At 47.2% G+C, this 24,832-nt stretch overlaps 1 protein-coding gene across 2 annotated transcripts in view; it reads left to right on the forward strand.

Moving 5' to 3' along the window:
• The first annotated feature begins 342 nt into the window (after positions 1-342).
• The window catches only part of PHKG1 (phosphorylase kinase catalytic subunit gamma 1), a 56,028-nt gene continuing 31,538 nt past the window's right edge, over positions 343-24,832 (forward strand). Inside the window, exons 1-3 of one of the 2 annotated variants that reach the window (XM_083174068.1) lie at positions 343-500; positions 12,069-12,183; positions 14,427-14,602. In XM_083174068.1, the coding sequence (XP_083030194.1) occupies positions 12,101-12,183; positions 14,427-14,602 (259 nt within the window). In that variant the 5' untranslated portion in view covers positions 343-500; positions 12,069-12,100. Of the gene's footprint in view, positions 501-6,425; positions 6,578-12,068; positions 12,184-14,426; positions 14,603-24,832 lie in introns of those variants that run through there. The other variant, XM_083174069.1, reaches the window with a different exon arrangement.

The following is a 24,832-nucleotide window of genomic DNA, read 5'->3' on the forward strand; positions in this document are numbered from 1 at the left end:
GTACATTGCATACAGTATTTATTCAGTTGCAGTATATTTCCGTACGCCATGACTATTTACACACTGCAATGATTCCTTTTATTTAAAGCTTGGGAAATCCTGCAATGCAGTAGCTTGGAGTGAGCCACATGGCTCTATAATAGAGAAAGGGTACAGTATGTGACTGTGTGTTTACTAGCAGCACTAGACTGACATTCACCTTTGCTTAGGTCATGTGTTGCTCAGACTACATAACAGGCATATGGGCAGCTCAGTGTTAACAGCACATGTTGCGTCTTGGCTGAGCTGGTTTTATTCCAGGACGAGATGAATAGCAATGTATTTTTGGCAAGCCACTTGCTTAGATCTGCAGTGTACAGAGCACAAGCTCTGCCATCATCAGCTCTGACAGTGTGTGTGTGCGTGTGTGCGTGTGTTTGTGCTGGATCCTAGGCTTCTTGCTGCTAGTGTACATGGGAACATTTATCAGGGAAGAACTGGAGAGTCTCGCTCCACTAGAGGTAAGGGAAGCTTTATTAATATACAGGCTGCAGGAAACCATTATTCTTATAGACTTATTTTAAGCCACAATTGGCTGAGACAGACAGAACACATTTCTAGGGCTGACCTGCTGTTTGCAGCAAGAGTCTCATTTGATCATCAGCTACAGTATAACATAAACCTAATCTGAGCACTCTCACTGTCATTTTCATTTGTTCAATATGTATCTGTCTACATTTATAGTTATATTTAAGCTTAAACTGGATAAGAAAAAATGGAGTTCGTGTTTGCTTTAAACCACAAAAATAGATTCTAATATGACGCTGTTATGTAATCTGGATGACTGTGATAATGCACTTTTTGCATAGTCATATTGCTGCCAATGTGTGTTAATAAAACTGACAATTAGACAACAAAATCTTATGCTGAAATCATATGGGACATAAACTAAAAATGGCAAAGCATTGTCACCGATCAAAGTATTAGCCATAAGTTACAGTAGGCCTCGGTTTGGAAGAATTTCTAGAGAGACCACTGTACAGCATTACTACTCCTGTTCCCATCATAAGGCAATGAGCAGGGGTTTCTTTTATAGTACTGATGGTCAAAGGGGGCACGGTCTATAGGTCAACAAGCAAAAGGTCGACAGTCAATAGGTCGACATGGACAAAAAGTCGACATGGACAAAAAGGTTGGTATGAAAAATGATCGACATGAGTTTATCATGAGTTAAAAAAAAATAAAACTTGTTCATACTTTACCATCCCAGTGGGCATAGAGTGAGAATAAAATTAAAAGTGAAGCATGGCGAGTGCAGTGAGGGGACACAGTGTTTTTTTTTTTTTTTAGTGTCCATGTTGACTATGTCGACATTTGGGATAAAAAAAGTGAAACCCCCTATGTCGTCTTTTTGACTGTCAACCTAGCACATGTTGACTTAATGCATGTGTCGACCTAACCTCATGTTGACCCTAAGGTGTGTCGACCTTCAGTGGTCGACCTTAGTGCTGTTGACCTTATGACCCATACCCGAGCCAATAAACTATGCAGCAGGTGCGCTGCAGAGCTCTGTTGGAAGAGCAGTGTCACACTTGGATCCCTCTGTGAACCACATGTCTCTGGAGCCCTGCTAACACCTGCAATAGGGGACAGAACAGCGCCCACCTGATACCATTTAGCCTGTGCTGCTGCAAATGACTGTGCACTGCCAGGGCCCTCGTGAAAACAAAAATGAGAGGGAGAGATAGGACAGACTGCCACCTCTCTCCCCAGCTCAGCACATGGCACCGAGCAGCATGTGCCGAGCTGGGGAGAGAGGCTGTGCTGTGTTAGCAGCCTGTCATCAGGGCCGCCGACAGGGGGTTGCTATGGGTACAATTGTCCCGGTCCTGGGCGCTCTGACAGACATGCTTTGATCCTGGACTTCCCTGATAATGTATGATTGCCATCACCTGTGGTGAAACACCTTTCTTATCAATTACCTAGCTCACCACAGGTGATGGTAATCCTACATTACCAGGGAAGCCCAGGAACAGAGCATTTTCTCCCTCATGGAGAGGGTCAGGTAGGCAAGTATGTTCTCTGCCTTTTGTAGTATCTGTTCTTATCAGTGGGTATGGACAGGGCCGTTTCTAGAGGCGGACAAGCCGTGCAGCAGCCCGGGGCGCCGCACGGCTTGTCCGCCTCTGAAACAGCCAGGGCGCCCGGCAGTCTCCCCCAATGCCGCCGTAGCCGCCGCCTCCTCCTCCCTTCCTCCTCCTCCGCCGCTCTGTGTCCCCGGCCGGTCCGACTCCACACACGACACATAAGCGGAGGCTGAGATTTCCCTGGAAAGGGGAGGGGAACGCATTGTGCGTCTCTCCTTCCCCTCGCTCACGTCACTGGGCTGCCGCTGTCAGCCAATCAGAGCTCGGGCGCGAGGTATGAATGGCTGACGGCTCAGCTCAGGTACACACACTGAAGGGGAAGGAAAGAGGCACGATGCGCTCCCCTCTCCTCGGAAGCAGCGGCAGCAGAGGCAGCAGAGGGAGAAACAAAGTGAGTTTGGCATTGTGGGGGCATATATTTGTGTCACTGTGGGGGCATATGTGTGGCGCTGTGGGGGCACATCTGGCACTGTGGGGGCACATCTGGCACTGTGGGGGCATATATTTGTGTCACTGTGGGGGCATATGTGTGGCGCTGTGGGGGCACATCTGGCACTGTGGGGGCACATCTGGCACTGTGGGGGCATATATTTGTGGCACTGTGGGGGCATATGTGTGGCACTGTGGGGGTATATATTTGTGTCACTGTGGGGGCAAATATTTGTGTCACTGTGGGGGCATTTATTTGTGTCACTGTGGGGGCATTTATTTGTGTCACTGTGGGGGCATTTATTTGTGTCACTGTGGGGGCATTTATTTGTGTCACTGTGGGGGTATTTATTTGTGGCACTGTGGGGGCATATATTTGTGGCACTGTGGGGGCATAGCTGGCACTGTGGGGGCATATTAGTAAACGGCATCAGTTGTGCGGCAGCGGCACATGGGGCATAATGTGTAATGGGCATTACGATGTGGGGAGTATTGTGTAATTGCCATCACATTGTGGGGTCTAATGGGCATCATGGTGTGCGGCGTAATGTGTAATTGTCATCACGGTGTGCGACATAATGTGTAATTGTCATCACGGTGTGCGGCGTAATATGTAATCGTCATATCAGTGTACGGCGTAATGGGTAATTGTCATCACGGATAAATAGTGTATAATGATTTAAGTAGCCTGTCATTGTTTGGCCTTGATCTGTGAGGCGTACTAGGTCACTGTGTGGCCTTCAGCCCGCCAACTTAAGTGCGGGAGGACAATAACAATTCCTGCAGTAACCAATGTCTGGTCATGCAGGTTGCAAAAGTGTGATATAAGGTAATTGTTTTCCTGCTAGACCACGCCTTATATTAAGCCACACCCCTTTTAAAATTAAGCCACACCCCCTATTTCGGCGCGCGCAATTTCTATGATACCATGTTATGTTTTTTTTTTTTTTTTTGGGGGGGGGGGGCGCATTTTGATTTCTTCGCCCTGGGAGCTAAATTGTCTAGAAACGGTCCTGGGTATGGACTAGCCCCTGGCAGAAGAATAGAGAAAGGCTGGACTGAGTAACTGCTCTGATGGGCGGAGGGGATGGGATCCCTCATGCCTGAGAGTGGGGGAAAGTCTGGCTGAGTACCTTCACCTCTGCAAGATGGTGGGACAGTTCTAGCGCGATAATTCCACTGGTAGGTGGGGGGGGGGGGCACTGGGCCCAGTAGTTTGACTCTCCTGATGGGGCTGCTCTTCTAGGTGTCTCCTTCACAATCTCTCTAACATGCTTTTTCAAAAGTAGGCAAGTATGATACAAGAAGCCTCCTGCAGTATTGGCATATAGCAGCTCCATCCAAAAACGCAGCTGTTGTGTGAATACCGTCCATCTCTACTCAGGACATGTGTAAGTTCCTATGAGTATGCATGATGCATATACAATATCAAACCTTAATTGTCCCTTTATTCTATTTTAAATTTTAAATGACAGAAGATATGGTATGGTATTTACAGCTGCATGAATATCACTTGCAAAAATGTCCCTGCGATTTCTCAGGTTTATTTATTTGAATAAAAAGGTTGTAGATGGAATAGAAAGGTCATATTGTTACCGCCGCAGACGCTTGGCTGCGGGGGGGGGGGGGGGGGGGGTGTGGTGCCCGGAGGCCGCACACGGCGCTTCTGCCCAGCAACGCCGAGCGTCCGCACATCACTTCCGCCCGGCCGGATGACGTGTCTTACGCCTGGCGGCATGACGTTATATCCGCCCGGGGAAAGGACGCGTCTTGATGCGCCCGGAGTACCCCTGCAGCCGCACAGCGGTTGCTTAGCAACAGGGGACGCCAGAGAGACGCGCGCTTAAACACCTGAAAGCTGACTTTAATCAGGGGGGCTGGGCCGGCAGCGAGGGCGTGGATTGGTCTGGCTCTCCCTTTTAAGGGATGAGCGCCCATAATGTGGCGCCGGTTATAGCTTTCTGTCAGCTGTCTCTGGTCCCTTGGTCCTGCTCCTGGTCTGTCTTTCCAGGCATTCTTGGTTCAGCTCCTTGTGCTCAGATCCATCCCAAGTTCATACCATCTGTCTTGGGTCACGTAAGTGCTCCAGTGGAGCCTGGTTATTTCTTTATCATTTGTCCGGCAGCCTGCTGGTTCCTTTTATTTATTAGGCTGCTCAGCCTGCTTATTCAGTTTTGGACTTGCTTGCAGCCCCTCCGTGGGCCCTGTCCGTCTTTTTCACTGGTAGGTAACCAGTGTGGTTTCTTTCTGTTACCCTATTCCAGTATTATAGTGTCCTTGTTAGGTAGTGTCACCCCACATTCCTTACGGTCTTGTTTTGGGGATTCGTTTCTGTGTCTCTGTTATTATATTGTTGGAGACTCCCTGTATTCTGCCACTTGTGCTTGCGACAGGGTCGTACTCCTGTCATTGGCCAGGTGCCGGTAAGTAGGGGTCATTTTCAGTTTAGGCCCTGTAGTTAGAGTGTCCTTTTGAGCATACCTCGGACGATTGCAAACTTTGTCATCCCGTAAGACCTGGCTGCATCGGGGTTGGAGCGGGCTTAACTCGCTCCTTCAAACGCAGTGGATACAGGTGAACACTAGCTCTAGCAGGGGTTTGACATCTGCCCGAGATACTCAACAGAGTCAGAATAGGGTTTGTTGTGGCCGTTCTAACCAGCGGTCCCAGCTACGGGCTCACGCCTGATCTCCAGCACCCTGTTTCCTGGCTTCACACTCCGTACCCAGGTAGTTTGCATTACACATAGAGACCAATAAATTATAGAGATGCAATAAGAGAAGCTGTATGTCGCTTGCTTATTTATTTAGGTACTTGTTTCCTATCTGGGCGCCCAGGTTTTCTACGTATGGCACCGTAATGAAATCGAATCGCATCGCATCGTACACATACACGATATTGAACGATGCGATGCGATGCGATCCGATTCGATTTCCCATAGGAAACAATGTGAAATGGCTCAATTTAGCCAAATTATCATAGGAACAATAGTAAATGGGCCAAAAACACCCCTGAACATTGAAATGTCCCCCCAAAAGTAGTTGACGCCACCCCGCCATCAACGTGAACCCGAAGCGTGGCGAGCGGCAGCGGTACGCGTCCTCCGACCTTTTCATGCCCTACTATCCACTAGGGCGTGGAGTGAGAATAGAATAGTGTGGCGAGCGCAGCGAGCCACCGAGCCCGAAGCGTGGTGAGCGCAGCGAGCCCCGCGAGGGGACGCGGATACCTTCACAGTTATACGTGTCCCCTCGCGGGCTTCCCAGGTGTCCATGGCGACGCGGACACCTGGGAAGCCCGCGAAGGGACACGTTTACCTGTGAAGGTATCCGCGTCCCCTCGCGGGGCTCGCTGCGCTCGCCACGCTTCGGGCTCGGTGGCTCGCTGCGCTCGCCACACTATTCTATTCTCACTCCACGCCCTAGTGGATAGTAGGGCATGAAAAGGTCGGAGGACGCGTACCGCCGCCCCTCGCGGGCTCGCTGCGCTCGCCACGCTTCGGGTTCACGTTGATGGCGGGGTGGCGTCAACTACTTTTGGGGGGACATTCCACTGCTCTGTGGGTTTTTTTGGGGTTTCTGGCCCATTTACCATTCTTCCCTATGCTGATTTGGGCAAATTGATCCATTTAACATTGTTTCCTATGGGAAATCGCATCGCATCGCATCGTTCAATATCGTGTATGTGTACGATGCGATCCGATTTCTCTACGGAGAATAGCATGGTGCGCAATTAACTTAGCGGGCGCCCAGATAGGAAACAAGTACCTTTATTTACTCTTAGTGTATTCTGCTCTCAGAAACAGGAATGACGTAACATCCTTCTCGGAAACTACTTATGTAATATTTAAAAACGAGCTGCATAAATATCCAGCTTAGTCATCCATCAGGAGCAGATAATGCGATCACAGCTTGCTCTCTTACAAGCACATGTAGGGAATGTTTACCAGGAGCAAAATGCAGTCTTGAGCACAAGGATGAAAGTCACTAACCTAAGGAACAGATGAGTAATTCCCAGTGACAGTAAGTATCTATAATACATATTTTCTGGTCCAAGTTGTACTTGCAGTATTTCACAGGAAAACATATTGCAGGAGATTTGCTATTTGCCTGACCTGCAGCTGTTTGCACCAATCCTATTGCTCTTGCTATACTGTCTTATTAGAGTGCTGCGCCCTGCCCATTTTCCAGATGGGAATTTGTGCTCCTCACCCTGCTGGACAACTACTGATTTGTCAAGGAAAGATTGTAGGCAATCTTTTCTACCTGACACATTTAGTTGATTAGCTGGCATGAAACACTGGTACTCCCTTCCTGTGGCATATGGTCATTGGGTCACCAGCATGTTAGTCGGCAGTCATTGGGTCGACACCATTAGGTCGACATACAGGAAGGTCGACATGAATCAATGTCGACATGGGTTAGGTCGACAAGGGCATTAGGTCGACGTGGGTTTTTTCACATTTTTTTGAGCCGACATGTGCCGACAGGCGGTATTTCATGCCCTACCATCCACTAAGGCATGGTGGAAGAATAAATATAAAAATAAATAAATATCACACAATGAATTTGGTTGTAATATTATTTATGTAAAAAAGAAACACAATTTATACAATTATACAACAAATAAGTTTAAATACTGATTGTGATGCTCACTCCTGTATTAAAAATAAGCTGTATATAAATGGCTCAATAAGTATGCATGAGGTAAGTGCACATTACCAAGGATCTGGATGGTGACTCAATGTCCATGAACATGGGAAATGGGAGAAATGTCACAGGTATTCTCTATTATTACCTTATCTTCAGATGTAATACCGCTGGAGGAGGTGTCTATAGATAGGTCCAGATGTAAATGTCCAAATAGCCCAAGGGTCCTCTCTGGTGATGCGGTGCCCCTGAGGCCGCTGGAGGAAGCACAATGGGACAGTGGATAAAGATGTATTGTTCTTACTTGTAGTAGTAGAAGGTGATAATGTACACCTGTAGATTTAGCCCAGGGTCATCCAGAAGGCAGATTGTAAATCAGGGGTCGCTGGTGGGACCAGTATTAATGGAGCCCACACACGCACCGATGCCGGCGGTGCGATGCTGTACGATGGGGTGCGCGCTCCCGCGGCACCTCATCGTACAGTACAAAAAGTATGTGCTGCACATACTTTTTGTACTAGCCTTTTCTAGCATAGCACCGCATCGCATGCACATCGTATGCACAAGGCATACGATGCGATGCTATGTGTGCTAATTAAGCCCACAACGCACGCCGGGATCGGTGCGTGTGTGGGCTCCATTAGTCTTCACAGTGAGGACTGAGACCAAATTAGTCCAGATGACAGTGAAGCAGTCCTTGGCCTGTGGTTGGCCTCCACGGTTAGGCTAGTGACCAGGTTGGTCCAAATGGCAGTGTAGCAGTCCTGAAGAGGGGTCCAGGAGTGAGCAGAAAAATGGTGGAAGAATAAAATAGTGTGCCCGAAGCATGGCGAGCGCAGCGCTACATTTCACTGTCCATGTTGACTGTGTTGACATTTGAGACCTTAAAAGGGAAAAACCCCATGTCAACCTAACCCATGTCGACCTTTTGACCCTGTCGAACTAATGACCCTGACGACCTAACCCATGTCAACCTAGACTCATGTCTCAACTTGTTGCTGGCATATTAGGAATTGTCTGCAGCACTGTGTGGTATAAAGTTAGTTGGGTGCACTTTGTTATGATATATTAGGAATTGTGGTCAGTACTTTGTGGCATAGTAATCTAATTTAACTGTACCCCCCTTGTCCACCTGGCCTTTAAAATCAGGGACCAGGGACCCTAGGAGCTATATGCACATAAATTCAACCCAACCTGTTTGGTTTTCCTCGAGATGGCCGCTGCCTGATCAACAGAGAAGTATATCCATTCGGGAGTGTTCTAAAAGGAGGTGATATAATAGGAGTCAGAGAGCTTGCAGAGTGGGAAACACAGGATCATAGAATATAGAAGAGGCTGGTTTAGTGCCAAATGGTGTTCCTGTAGTAGCAGAGAGGCCAGGGACATAACCAGCACTTTGTGGGGTGCATGGACAGACATGGGGCATATGGGGCATCCATGGATAGATAGACAAACAGAAAGACAGAGCACCTTATGGATGCATACAGTAGGTTGAAAGAAAGAAATATGGGGCATAGATGGATGGAAAGACAGGGGCTTAGACATTACATATATCTGGTTCAGATTGAGAATTTAAAGTGGCCCAGGAAAGTAATCTAAAAATAGCCTTGTATAAGTGGTACCAAATGAAATGTAGGAGGGGCCAACACAAATATAGGTTGGATTGCACTTAGCAGAAAAAGAGAGGGTGCGACAGAAGGTATCTGGACTCATGGTAGATTGGCTCTAAGTCGACAGTCATAAGGTCGACCACTGTGTGTCGCCAGTGAAGAGGTCAACAGGGTCCAAAGGCTGACAGTGAAATGGTCGACAGGCAGTTGAGAGAGAAGAAGGCAGTATGTCATTTGGGAGGATCGACAGGCATGTACAGGTGAGGAGAGTGTTGGGATGCTGAATGTATGTATGACAGGGTGGCTGAAGGCTAGGCCAGGGAAGGAGTGTTTAGGTTTAGGCACTAGCAGGGGGGATGAGGTGGTGGTGTTAGAGATAGGCTTTTGGGAGGGAGGGTTAGGGTTATACACACAGAATGGGAGTTAATCTGGAGGCCGGGAGGTTAGGTTTAGGCAGTGGGGATTTGTGTTAGGCACCAGCAGAGAAGGTTAGGGTCAGGCTACTAGGGGGGGGGGGGGGGGGGCAGAGGGTTAGTCTGCTGGGAGGGGGGTTAAGGGGATATGGGAAGGGTAAGTACACATAACTGACCCCTTTTGAGATTCCTTCGTATGGGATGCCGAGGTTAGTACTCTAAATGCAGGTATCCCAACCGCTGGTCATCCGCATGTGTTCTTAGTAGAGGACTGTGGAAAAGTATTACAGAATAATGTTTACACTAGTAAGTAGCAAGATAAATACAGATCAAAAGCTTTTGACAGGTGTTTATTACTATCATGCGAAGCTTCCTGTAAGATTCCACAATGAGTTTTCCTGTATCTGCGCATCTGATGAATGTGTGAAGGAGCTTTAGGTCCAGCCTTGAAACTCATTGACCTTATGTTGTTATTAAAAGCTTAGCTTCTGCCAAACCATGTAGTGTCAGTTCTCTTGAACATTTCAAACATTTTGATGACTTCAGCAGCATATTACGGCACACTCATATAATGTACTTAAATTCTTTGTGGGCAAACAAGTCTATTGCAGCATTTAAACCGGCTAACTATTCTAAAACATTCATATATACAGTTATGTACAGTGACAGTCATCTCTTATTTGTCATCTGTTATTGCGTGTTATTCGTCCTTTTGTTTGTCTGGTATGCATACGTACACTGCTGGACGCGGGGCAGACCTTTGACCCGGGGAGTGCATTGTGGGCCTTCCACTAGATACCCCCTCCCCCCCCCCCCCCCCCCAAAAAAAATCTTTTTTCAAAAAATAATAAACAAATAATTACAAACTTCCAATAATACAAAAATAAATTACAAAATGCTACAGATACAGAATAAAGGCAAAAGCATTGCCCCCCCCCCCCCCCTCCCAAACAACATTGAAAAATGATGGCTTATGGATTATGGCTACGAGAAAAACCACATGAACAAAATTGACACTAGGCAGCCGCCTCCAGGGTTGGAAGAGCTGTCAAGCTTAAAACAAGAGAAGGATAAAGTTCAAGTAATGATAATTGCACAACCAAACCCGAGCAACACCGGGTACCTCATAGAGAAATTTAGGCTTGGGAGGTGTGTGTCCCTACAGAAATTGAAATGGAAATGGAAAAATAAAGCATTTGTGGGCTACATGCAAAAACAGCATTAGTTCTTAGGATATACTGGCAGACATAGGAACACTACACAGGTGCTGTCTGGGCAGCAGGGAACCTCCAGATCAGGAGAAATACTCAGAGTACATAACATAAGCACAGTACTAAGAAAATACTACAAACATGTAGCCCACAGGACAGAGCAAAAACACAGCAGTCGGACTGATACAGGGCCCTCTCTCATATAGTACATACCTCCTCCATTTCAACACGCCAGTGAGTGTGAGCCAGTCCACCATCTGGACATCATTCTACCTCACCTCTACCTCCCTTCTGCTCGCCGCCCGAAGTCAGGCCCCTGAATTTTCTGCTCCACCATCTTTAATACTGTGAACGGAGCACGATGCAGGTGTGCAGCTGGAACACCCGTATCTGCGCCGGCTACACCACGGGATGTGGGGCACTGCATCGGGGTTAGCAATGGCCGCATCATGGAGCCATGATGCTGCAGCGTCATGGCGTCTATATGTAAATGACGCGAGGGGGATGGCGTGGCTGCGGGCTCAGTGATAATGCAGAAAGTTCTGAAGTTCTCAGAACTTTCTGCACAAATTCGGCCCACATTTGCCAGAAGTGCCAGATGGCCAGTCTGGCCCTGGATATCGCCATTATCTGGAAATACATTTCTTAGCCTTCAATAGTATAGAAAGGGGAGAGTCCCAGCTTTTGGAATATACTCTCAGAAAAACTCTGTCAGAGAGAACCTGAGAAATATGACTGGGAAGTGCAATTAACAGGTCGTATGAGGAATGCTGCTTTGAAGTTGAATATCTCCAGTTCCCCAGGGCCAATTAAAAAAAATCTGGTATCCCTGGAAAAAGGGGATCCTCAGCTATCAGCATATAGCTAAGGGCCCCTGGGCAAGTGCCCATTAAGCCCATACAAAAAGACGGCCCTGGGTCACAGATTGTGTTTGAAAAAGGTTAGACAGGAGCTGATTGGCATCTGTCCCTAATCTAGTCTTAATATGGATGAGGCAGCGACGGACTGGGCCTCCGAATTGGCCCTGCATTTGGGCACGCGCACAACCTTTGTTGCACGCGTACACATGCCGTGCATGCGCGCGCACACATGCACCGCATGTACGTGCGCTGCCTTTCCCAGCTTGCATTGAGCTCAGCAGTGCACAGAGAGAGCCACCAGACCCACCGCGAGTTCAGCAGCTCTCTCTGTGCCCCGATCGGGAGGCAGAGCCTCCACTTACTAAAAGAAATTAGCCCGCTTGGCCATCGGCCCCTCTGGCAAGTGCCAGATGGCCAGTCCTGCCCTGGGATGAGGTGTCAATAAAATATTAACACTAATAATAATTGTGGTGTAACAGATCTGTCGTCAACTCATCCCTTTTATACAGCTACACCAAAGGAAAACCCCACTCCTCATTTCCCACATTCCTCTCTCTCTGGTACATTACCCCACCATTCCCACCTTTTCTGTGCACCACAACTCTAGTGCTTTTCTCCCTGCTCAGAATGGCTACTAGGCTGTGAGCTCAGTACGGCTATTAGTCATTAAAAATAAATTGAATATAAAAACTTAATATTTTAGGTTAGTGTTATACTTTACTCACAACTCACAGTTATGTTACATATAAGCTGTCATTTTTCAATTCTAGGTTCCTAACGTGAATATTAAAAGTAATACAGAATGACACGTGAAGATGAACTACCTGATTGGCAGACATCTCAAGAGTTTTATGAAAAATATGAGCCAAAAGAGATCCTGGGAAGGTAAAGAGCCATTTTACATGATTACACCGCGGTGGACAAAGTCTGTATCAAACAATGCCTTACAAAAGAAAACATAGCAAAATTATTTTCATTAAGAAAATGTCCTTATTTTTCAAGGGGCCAAAGTGTTTTTTAATAAAAGAGGTCCACACATGTTATATACACAGTGGGGGGTATTCTAGTTGATTCCCTCGGATGCGAATCCGCATCCTTGCAAGTCAACCTAACCCCGCCTTGCGAATGGTGCCCCATTCACAAGGTGCGTTCCTTCACTCTGGCTGCGCATGTATGTTTTACATAAACATCCATTCCCAGCATGCAGGGGAACACTCACATCATTCGATGGACAGCGACGATAGAATGATGTGGAACGTGCATGCATATGTAAGGATGCTCTGAGGCACCCTTACATATGTGTGCACGTTCAGAAGGAAGTGGGCGGGAAGCTGACACCTGGTGATGTCAGCTGCCCGTACCAGGTGCCCACATCACGGCCTCATTAGCATGAGAACGGTCAGCATACTCATGAGAACACCCATGAAACGCTAGTCGTTCATATATGTTAATGGGGCTTCCCCACGCGCCCCTCTCCGCCCCTCCACCCGCTGTTCTGGGTGTGTGCACCCAGTGATCCGAGTATTCACAGTGGGTGCACGCACTCTGCGCATGCGCAGCAACACAACATTGGTCCCCGTGCGACCACCAGTATGTGGTCACTGAAACATCTCATTCCCAAATCATAGACTTTAATGTGGAATTGGTCCCCCTTTTGATGCTCGAGCTGCAGATTCCACTCGTCACTGGATTTTGGAACATGGATGCCGAAATTTGCATCAAATCATTGCCATGGACATTACCGCTGTCTGGGCAATAAGGGCACTTGCCATTTGGCAATAAGGCCGGGTTTGGAGTCTGTGTTCAGATTCTTCCCAGATAAGAATTTACATGGGTTTAGGTAAGTGTTCTGTTCATGCCAGCCAAATTCCACATTAAATTCAGCATACCATTGTTAGAGATACCTTGCTTTGTACAGGAGGGCATTGTCACATTGAAAGAGTAAAAGGTCAAACTGTTGCTGCAAAGTTGGAAGCAACAAGAAAAATTTAAACTGTGATAATTGATGTAAAAGTTGTTATGTAATATAACAGATGCCAATGTGGTGGAATAAAATATGACCAAGACACGCTCATAAAAAATATACAGATTTTATATAAATTTGTAAATATATACTGTATGCAATCAATAAAAATATATTGAAAAATGTTGCAATTAATGCTCAGCTAATAAATGTAATAGCTAGCCTTTTTGTGTATTATCATGGCGCCCAGTTTTGCAACGTATGGCACCGTAGGGAAATCGCATCGTATCGCATGCGCCATTTAAGGGTCATGCGATGCGATGCGATTTTCCTATGTAATTTATTCGCATCTCTCTCAGCCCCGGGGGATCGCATCGCACCTCCTGCAAAATCGCATGCGATTTTATAGGGTGTGCGATGCCATGACACTACCTATACCATAAAATGATTGTACAACCTTTTCATTCCCCCACTATCCACGTCGGCGTGGAGTTGATTATATATAGTGTGGCGAGCACAGCGAGCCTCCGAGCCCGAAGAGTGGCGAGTGCAGCGGATTACTTTACATGTGTTCCACGTCCCCCCAAGGATAGTGGGGTCATGAAAGAGTCGTAGGACGCGTTCCCGCGCTTCGGGGTGGCGTTGATAGTGTGGGGGGGGGGGGGGGGGGGGGGCCTAAAACATCATTGTATGTCATACAATCATTTTATTGTATAGGTAGTGTCATGGCATCACACACCCTATAAAATCGCATGCGATTTTGCGGGAGGTGCGATGCGATCCCCCGGGGCTGAGAGAGCAGTGTATAAATTATATTGGAAAATCACATCGCACATCGCATGCCACTGAAAAGGCCCATGCAATGCGATTTTCCTACGCAGAATAGCCCACTAAGCAAATTGCTTAGTGGGCGCCGTGATAATACACAAGTACCCTAGCCTTTTTCCCATGCTGAAAAATCACAAAACAAGTGTACAAACCAGCTGATTTGTTTCTGCAATTGAGTATCCATTGATACTGCAGTATTTGTTTATCCTGAAATTGCAAGTTGGAAGAATATATATACAGTATATATGTACTTATACAGAGATTAGGAGAAGTTATATGTTACATATGGGTCTCTGGACTTTTCATCGCCATTCACCAATATCTGTGTTTCCTGCAGAGGAGTTAGCAGTGTGGTCCGGAGATGCATCTACAAGCCTACCAGAGAGGACTTTGCTGTAAAGATTATTGATATTACTGGTGATCACTTGACTCCAAAGGAAATTGATGAGCTTCGAGATGCTACTATCAAAGAAATTGACATCTTAAAGAAGGTTTCTGGGCATCCGAACGTCAGTAAGGAACTGTGATGATGTTAAAATAATTTGTGTATACACACACACACACACACACACACACACACAAAAAAAACACAATGCGAAACAACAACTACATTTGCTATTATATGACACTGCCTTTTCTATCTCAGGATTTTTTCACAAATATGCATTCAATATGCTCAAGCATACTTTGTTAGGACTATGGGCCTTATTCTGGTTCACTCTCAGAGGCAAATTCCTTCTCAAATGGACAAAACCATGTGCACTGCAGGTGGGGCAGATTTAACACATGCAGAGAGAATTAGGTTTGGGTGAATTATTTTGTTTCTGTTCAGGGTAAATACTGACTGCTTTATTTTTACACTGCAATATAGATCTCACTTTGAAGTAAAACTCCATCCAAATATAATTCTATCTGCACATGTTATATCTGCCCCACCTGCTGTGCACATGGTTTTATCCATTTGAGAAGGAATTTGCCTCTGAGAGTGAACCAGAATAAGGCCCATAGTACCAGGGATGTGCAGTCAGGGGAGGTAGGGGAAGCAAAGCCTCAACTGTCATAAATAATTACAAAATACAAAGTTGATATTTATAACAAATAATATACCATGAAGTAGGTGTCTTTTTTATAATTTATGTGGTGTCACACTGTGTGGGAGCACTGGGAGGCAGTTTGAGCTGTGCCTCCTGCTGACAATTGAAAACTTTCAGCAGCAGGGTGCGGCATTGGAGGCACTTGAGGGGTATCGGGCATTGACGGTGGCAGTGAGACCAGGGCTTAAAGTGATCACGCAGAGGTGGGGAAACTCATTTCTCTATGCCACTTAATTACCCTCCTCCACTCCACCCCATTAGGCAGAGACATTGCCATTGGTAGGGTTTTTGCCATCCCCCTGCAAACTAGAATTCTTTCCTGTGACAATAACTATCCAGGGCCAATGTGGAGGTTAAAATGTTCCACCTCACATGTGTACCTGAGGAGGTTGTCCCATCATGTGTGTCACACCAGGGGACTCAGTCGACGAGACTGAGACCTCTGGGGGGGACCTGGACCGGTACCTCAACCGGGGAGGTTGGAGAGGACCCTTGCGCATGGAGTGCGCGACAGTGCACCCAGAGCCAATAAGCAGACAGAGATAAAATACAACCGTAGTTTATTTGCAGATGGTTGTAGTATAACAGACAGTAAAGCATGCAGGATAAATGACAGAGTTCATGCAGATTGCAATACTTTACAGATGTGATGATATGTGGGATCGATGGTGGAACATCGGATGTGGAGACTGTGGGTCCGGAATGACGGACGGAAGACTTGAGCTTGACTGTGGGTCCGGAATGACGGACGGAAGCTTGGCTTGGAAATCCGGAATATCGGACTATCGATGATGATGTGGGAACATCGGATCCGGGTATCGGATATGGAAGATGACTGTGGGTCCGGAATGACGGACGGGAGATGACTGTGGGTCCGGAATGACGGACGGAAGCAGGAGATCCGGAATATCGGACTAGCGATGAAACATCGATGGTGGATGATGCTGGAGCATCGGAAGGACCAGAGTCCCGGAGCTAGGCTTGGTCGCTGGGCTGTAGAGGCAGGATCACAGGCGATGGAATAACCTGGACTTCACAGGAGATGGAACAACCTGGAACACACTGCAGCATGGAAGACAACACCAGCAGAGAAATACACTTGCACGGAGACAAGGACAGCTGACCATACACTGGAGACAACTGAAGCACTAGCAATGGTTCTGAGAGCTCCCAGCATACTTATCCCCACTGGGTGGCCAGGATTGGCCGAGGAAGTATGACAGGGAGATCAGAACCAACAGGATTGGACAGCACAGACATGTGACTAGGAAGAACATGGCAGCCCCCATGTCTGCTAAGGCGGGAAAGTGTGTTTGTGCACACCATGCTGGATACTGGGAGCAATGGCGGCAGACAGGTGGATTGCCATGCACTGGGGACTGTCACTGGGAGACAGGACGCTGGCAGAGATGACGTCTGGACCGCAAGCTGAACCTGCGGAGGCACTTAGCCGGTAAGAAAGTCTGTCTGACAGCTCGGATCGTGACAGCACCCCCCCCTTTAAGGGTGGCCCCAGGACACCTTTTAGGCTTGCGGGGAAACTTGGAGTGGAACGCCCGGATGAGTCTGGGAGCATGGACATCGATGGCATTGGTCCATGATCGCTCTTCGGGGCCGTAGCCCTTCCAATCGATCAGATATTGCAGACGACCATATCGGATGCGAGAGTCCAAGATTTTACTGACCTCATATTCTGTTCCACGCTGGGTGCAAACCTTAGGAGCCTTGGGGAGCTTGGAATGAAAGCGATTCAGAACCAGCGGCTTGAGCAGTGAAATGTGGAATGTAGCTGGCACTTTCAAATAGGGCGGCAACTTGAGCTTGTAAGCTACTGGATTGACGACTCGCTCAACTGGGAAAGGACCAATATATCGGGGAGCGAACTTCATCGATGGCACTCTCAATCGAAGATTCTTGGTTGACAACCAGACACGATCTCCTGGACGGAGGGCTGGCACAGCTCTGCGTTTCCTGTCGGCAAATTTTTGTACCTGCTTGAAGCCTTCAGAAGTGAAGAACGAATGAGCTTCCAGGATTTGACGAATTGCCGGATGGTCGTGTCGACCGCTGGAACAGAGGACACAGGTTGCAGAGTGAAGTCAGGAACTCGAGGATGAAACCCATAGTTGGCAAGGAATGGAGTGACATTTGATGAAGAATGATATTGGTTATTATGGCAGAACTCTGCCCATGGAAGGAGTTGAGCCCAGTCATCTTGGGAAGAAGAGACATATGTGCGGAGAAATGCTTCAAGGTCCTGATTCACCCTCTCCGTTTGGCCATTGGTTTGAGGGTGGTAGGCTGTGGAAAACTTTAACTTGATTTGAAGCAGGGAGCACAGGCTTCGCCAGAACTTGGCTACGAATTGGACGCCTCTATCGGAGATGATTTCAAGAGGCAGCCCATGAAGCTTGAATATCTCTTTGATGAATAGCTGGGACAGCTTGGAAGCTGACGGAAGACCGGTGAGGGGAACGAAGTGAGCCATCTTGGTGAACCGGTCAACAATTACCCAGATGGTGGTGAATTTGTCAGACTCTGGAAGATCAGTTACAAAGTCCATAGAAATATGCGTCCAAGGACGATGTGGCACTGACAGTGGCATCAATTGCCCAGGAGGAGACTGACGACTGATCTTGTGCTGAGCACATTTAGCACAAGAGGAAACAAAGTCCTGTACATCCTGTTTGAGGGACGGCCACCAGTAGGACCTGGTGATAAACTCGTAAGTTTTCTGAATGCCTGCATGGCCAGCGAATTTTGAAGAATGCGCCCAACAGAGCAACTTCTTTCTTAGAGCTGGCTTTACATATCTTTTCCCTGTAGGGGGCGTGAGATTTGAAACTCTCGTTGCGGAGAATGCCACTGGATCAATAATAAAGTGTTGATGTGTGGACTTAGACTCACTTTCTTGCTCCCATGAGCGGGAAAGGGCATCAGCTTTTCGGTTTTGTGTCCCTGGACAGAACGACAGCTTGAAACGGAACCTGGAAAAGAAAAGTGTCCATCTGGCTTGACGGGGATTTAAACATTGAGCAGACTTGAGATACAGAAGATTCTTGTAGTCTGTGATAATTGTGATCTCATGAACAGCGCCCTCTAGAAGATATCTCCATTCTTCTAATGCCAACTTGATGGCGAGGAGCTCTTGGTCACCGATGGCATAGTTACGCTCTGCAGGCAGGAACTTACGGGAGTAGAACCCACAGGGATGAAGACGACCATCGGGCGCTTTCTGCGAGAGGACTGCCCCAACACCCACGGAGGTGGCATCAACCTCGAGAATAAAGGGCAAGGTGGTATCAGGTTGTCTTAAAACAGGAGCGGAAGTGAACCTCTGTTTCAACAGATGGAAGGCTTCGATGGCTTCTGCCGGCCACTTCGCTGGATTAGACCCCTTTTTAGTCAAGGCAGTGATGGGAGCCACAATAGAAGAGAAGTTACGAATGAATTTTCTGTAATAATTGGCAAAACCCAGGAAACGTTGAATACCTTTCAGCGAAGAGGGAATTGGCCAATCTTGGATGGCCTGCAGTTTTCCTGGATCCATTTGAAGACCAGAACCAGAGACAATGTACCCTAGGAAGGGTATAGACTTCACCTCGAAGACACACTTCTCCAGTTTACAGTAGAGATGATTAGCTCGCAGCCGGGACAGAACCTCTTTGACCCAATAACGATGTTCAGTGATGTTATTGGCGTAGATTAAAATGTCATCGAGATATACAACTACATGACGATACAGAATGTCCCGAAAAATCTCATTGACGTAGTGCTGGAACACGGCTGGGGCATTGCTGAGCCCAAAGGGCATGACGAGGTACTCATAGTGGCCGTCTCTGGTATTAAACGCCGTCTTCCACTCGTCGCCCTCTCGTATGCGGATGAGATTGTATGCACCCCTCAGATCGAGTTTCGTAAAGATGGTTGCACCGCTGACACGGTCAAACAGCTCGGTGATGAGGGGCAACGGATATCGGTTCTTTACTGTAATGTCATTGAGGCCGCGATAATCAATGCAGGGACGTAGGCCTCCATCCTTCTTCTTGACGAAGAAGAATCCTGCGCCAGCAGGAGAAGTCGAAGGACGGATGAATCCCTTTGCCAGATTTTCCTTGATGTAATTGGTCATGGCTTGAGTCTCTGGAAGAGAGAGAGGATAGGTTCTACCTCTGGGTGGTTCTTTGCCTGGGATAAGTTCGATAGGGCAATCCCACGGTCTGTGAGGAGGTAGGACATCAGCGCCAGACTTGCTGAATACATCTGAGTACTTGGTAGGGAAGAGGCGGAAGGTCTGCTGCATCGGCTGAAGAATGACGAGCTGGGAGTACCTTTTGGAGACAGGTACCGGAGCAGGAAGGATCCCAGGAAAGGATTTCCGATGTCTTCCAATCAAGACGAGGATTGTGAAGACGGAGCCAGGGTAAACCCAGAACCAGAGCATGAGTGGCTCGGGGTAAAACCAGGAAGGACAAAAGTTCAGTGTGCAGGACTCCCACTTTTACTGTAAGTGGCAAAGTTCTGCGGGAGACTGTCGCATCAGGAATCCTACTGCCATCCACAGCAGTAAGGAAGACAGTCTTAGAAAGACTTTCAGTGGGTAACCCCCACTTGCGGACCAGTTCTGCAGTAACGAAGTTGCCAGCGGCACCGGAATCAAGAAGTGCGGAGACAGTCTTGAAATGCTGACCAACTTGTAGGGAAACTGGAAGGACACAATCAGTTGCTGATGGAGAGGACTTAATTACTCCTAGCCTACCCTCTCCTTGACGGGCTAGGAGGAGGAGTTCTCCTTGATGCTTTGGGCATGCAGAAATTTGATGTGCAGGATCGGCACAATACAGGCAGAGCTGTGCCAACCGTCGACGTTCTCCTGGAGACAAACGGAAACGGTTTATCTCCATTGGTTCTTCTTTGGAATGGACCGCAGAAGCAGTAGGTAAAGAAGGCGGAGGAGTTGGCACTTTAACTGGAGCGCTCTTGTGACGTTCTACAGCCCTTTCTCGGAAGCGTAGGTCTACTTTGATACACAATGAAATAAGGTCACTTAGACCTGAGGGTAAGTCTCTGGTAGTGAGTTCATCCTTAATATGATCGGATAGGCCATGCCAGAAAGCTGCGTATAAGGACCCATCACACCAGGAGAGTTCAGACGCCAGAATCTGGAACTGGACCAGATATTGCCCGACGGAGCGGGATCCCTGTCTGAGACGGAGGAGTTCAGTGGCGGCAGATGCTGATCGCCCAGGCTCATCGAAGATACGCCGGAATGTTGACACGAAGTCCTTGTAATTGGACAGGATGGCATCAGATCTTTCCCATAAGGGAGACGCCCATTCTAACGCTGCTCCACACAGGAGGGAGATGATGTAGGCGATCTTGACCCTTTCAGTAGGGAAGTTGCTGGGTTGCAACTCGAAGTGAATCTCACACTGATTGAGAAAACCTCGACAGGTCTTGGGGTTCCCATCATACTTGGTGGGGACAGACAGATGAAGGCGAGGTGCAGCAGCCATTACAGGAGGATGAACTGGACTTGGAAGTTCTCTGACAGGCTCAGGGTCACTGAGAGTGGTCTGTAGCTTATCCAGCCGGGAAGACAGATCTTGCAGACAATGAATCACTTGGCTCTGCGCAGCCTCTTGCTGATCCAAGCGAACAGCCAGTTGCTGTACAGGGCTGGGTGGAGAAGCTTGGTTTGCGGCTGGATCCATTTGGCTAGTGCTTACTGTCACACCAGGGGACTCAGTCGACGAGACTGAGACCTCTGGTGGGGACCTGGACCGGTACTTCAACCGGGGAGGTTGGAGAGGACCCTTGCGCATGGAGTGCGCGACAGTGCACCCAGAGCCAATAAGCAGTCAGAGATAAAATACAACCGTAGTTTATTTGCAGATGGTTGTAGTATAACAGACAGTAAAGCATGCAGGATAAATGACAGAGTTCATGCAGATTGCAATACTTTACAGATGTGATGATATGTGGGATCGATGGTGGAACATCGGATGTGGAGACTGTGGGTCCGGAATGACGGACGGAAGACTTGAGCTTGACTGTGGGTCCGGAATGACGGACGGAAGCTTGGCTTGGAAATCCGGAATATCGGACTATCGATGATGATGTGGGAACATCGGATCCGGGTATCGGATATGGAAGATGACTGTGGGTCCAGAATGACGGACGGGAGATGACTGTGGGTCCGGAATGACGGACGGAAGCAGGAGATCCGGAATATCGGACTAGCGATGAAACATCGATGGTGGATGATGCTGGAGCATCGGAAGGACCAGAGTCCCGGAGCTAGGCTTGGTCGCTGGGCTGTAGAGGCAGGATCACAGGCGATGGAATAACCTGGACTTCACAGGAGATGGAACAACCTGGAACACACTGCAGCATGGAAGAAAACACCAGCAGAGAAATACACTTGCACGGAGACAAGGACAGCTGACCATACACTGGAGACAACTGAAGCACTAGCAATGGTTCTGAGAGCTCCCAGCATACTTATCCCCACTGGGTGGCCAGGATTGGCCGAGGAAGTATGACAGGGAGATCAGAACCAACAGGATTGGACAGCACAGACATGTGACTGGGAAGAACATGGCAGCCCCCCATGTCTGCTAAGGCGGGAAAGTGTGTTTGTGCACACCATGCTGGATACTGGGAGCAATGGCGGCGGACAGGTGGATTGCCATGCACTGGGGACTGTCACTGGGAGACAGGACGCTGGCAGAGATGACGTCTGGACCGCAAGCTGAACCTGCGGAGGCACTTAGCCGGTAAGAAAGTCTGTCTGACAGCTCGGATCGTGACAATGTGCGGCGCTGGTCCGCCCTCGACCACACTTCCGTTCCGGCGTCTCCCGGGGGTGTGTGACTGTGATGTCAGTCCCAGCTGAGAGGTTCTCGGGGAATCAGAACGTGGGAGTGTCTGGACAGCGTCTCTGTTGCCGGGGAACCAAAACAAAAACAGTGCATGAAAAACAAGGTGATACGTGATATAATAGAAAAATATATATGGGTGCATTAATAAAGCAAAGTGCAATAGATCTAGCCACTCCCACGTTCTGATTCCCCGAGAACCTCTCAGCTGGGACTGACATCACAATCACACACCCCCGGGAGACGCAGGACCGGAAGTGTGGTCAAGGGCGGATCAGCGCCGCACGTGACGGGACAACCTCCTCAGGTACACATATAGGTAAGCCACTGTACGCTTGTATTTTGTATTGCACACCTTGTCTTGAAAAAGGAAGTAAACCGACTTCCGAAACGTTGACCCACCAATGCTGTGTTGCGTCTTTTTTCTGATGAGACCGTGAGAGTGCCAGACTCTGCCAAGCTATTTACTCTCTTTTCCGGCACCCCGGCAGCTTTACCACGAGATCAGACTGAGTGCCTGCCATCTGCACTATATATATATATATATATATATATATATATATATATATATATATATATATATATATGCTGCTGTGCGAGCCGGCACTCCTCAATCAAAGAGGTCAAGTACCCTGGGTGCCATCCACAATTGGTAAATAGTGTAAGAAACTGGCGTCACTCCAAGGGATTTTTCAAATATAGTTTATGCAGAAAAAAGTCGACATCAGCATGTCAATACAGTCGACGTTTCAATGGCACTTAGCCATTTTCCTCAGGACATGACATGCAGACCATGACAAAGAAATGAAGCAGATTACATGATTTAAATAGAACGCTTACCTGACAGGGTCCGCCCGGCGGCCGGGTGCACTCCGTCCCTCCCTTCACAGGGTGTTCCGGTATGCTGACGTCAGCTTCCGGCTCCCGTTGTTCGGGCAACTCACCAAGCTAACGTCCCCAGCCGCCAGACGTTCTCCCGCAGATCACAGCAGAGCTATGCACAAAAAATGAATGAACAATTAATAATTCACAATAAATAGGTGCCACCATTATATAGTAAGCACCAATATGCAATATAACAACGTGCACAAAAAAGAGCATAACACTTAATAAACGGCAACCTGACCAATGTCAGGTAAGCGTTCTATTTAAATCATGTAATCTGCTTCATTTCTTTGTCATGGTCTGCATGTCATGTCCTGAGGAAAATGGCTAAGTGCCATTGAAACGTCGACTGTATTGACATATATACATATATAAAGTATATTTGAAAAATCCCTTGGAGTGACGCCAGTTTCTTACACTATATATATATATATATATATATGGGAGGAATAGAGGTATAGAGAGCGCTTTCAACCACCAAATGGAAATTCCACCAATAGTTTGTTAAAATACAAAACAGTACAAATATTTATAAAACCAGTGTGCTTTTTATTAATTGATTTTTTCAGAATCACATCTGGAAATGGTATCCTTTTCGGAAATGCAAGTAACCCGACGCGTTTCGTCTTAAAAAAGACTTCATCAGGGGTTTAGTACATTGTGATATTAGAACGCTTATACCAGCGTATATTTCCTCAGATATGTGTAAACGTTAATCAACTCCCTCAAAGGGACCGACTTCAAAGATCAAAAATAATTGGACAGCGCTTATACCAGCTTATGTTCCAGAATTACGTAGGTTGTAATGACCTCCCTCACAGGGGTAAGTTTCAGATATCTAAAAGATTATTTCAATATAGAAACTGACACATAGTTTCTTTAATGGTGTGGTGGCTATGATAACCTTCTCTTCAAAAATGATTACCCGAATAGTCCCTTTATAGGGTTAGAGTAACCACAGTGAGTCCACAATCTGTATGAGTCTTTGGATTAGATGCAGCATTCAGATTAACATAAAAGGGGACCATCACATTGTAAGGGGTTGTCGGCCAAGTCAATTCAATGTTTGGCCCTGGTCCAGCAATTAGGGTCCGCAATGTCTAATAATCCGGTGTAAAATAAAACACACGTTGAAGGCAGAACAGAAAATTCAGTTTCTGATCTGAATAAGAAGTTCTGTAATGATCAGAACTTCTTATTCAGATCAGAAACTGAATTTTCTGTTCTGCCTTCAACGTGTGTTTTATTTTACACCGGATTATTAGACATTGCGGACCCTAATTGCTGGACCAGGGCCAAACATTGAATTGACTTGGCCGACAACCCCTTACAATGGGATGGTCCCCTTTTATGTTAATCTGAATGCTGCATCTAATCCAAAGACTCATACAGATTGTGGACTCACTGTGGTTACTCTAACCCTATAAAGGGACTATTCGGGTAATCATTTTTGAAGAGAAGGCTATCATAGCCACCACACCATTAAAGAAACTATGTGTCAGTTTCTATATTGAAATAATCTTTTAGATATCTGAAACTTACCCCTGTGAGGGAGGTCATTACAACCTACGTAATTCTGGAACATAAGCTGGTATAAGCGCTGTCCAATTATTTTTGATCTTTGAAGTCGGTCCCTTTGAGGGAGTTGATTAACGTTTACACATATCTGAGGAAATATACGCTGGTATAAGCGTTCTAATATCACAATGTACTAAACCCCTGATGAAGTCTTTTTTAAGACGAAACGCGTCGGGTTACTTGCATTTCCGAAAAGGATACCATTTCCAGATGTGATTCTGAAAAAATCAATTAATAAAAAGCACACTGGTTTTATAAATATTTGTACTGTTTTGTATTTTAACAAACTATTGGTGGAATTTCCA

The sequence above is a fragment of the Crinia signifera genome, chromosome 2 (genome assembly GCF_055691185.1).
Source record: "Crinia signifera chromosome 2, ASM5569118v1, whole genome shotgun sequence".
In the NCBI taxonomy this organism is placed as follows: domain Eukaryota; kingdom Metazoa; phylum Chordata; class Amphibia; order Anura; family Myobatrachidae; genus Crinia; species Crinia signifera.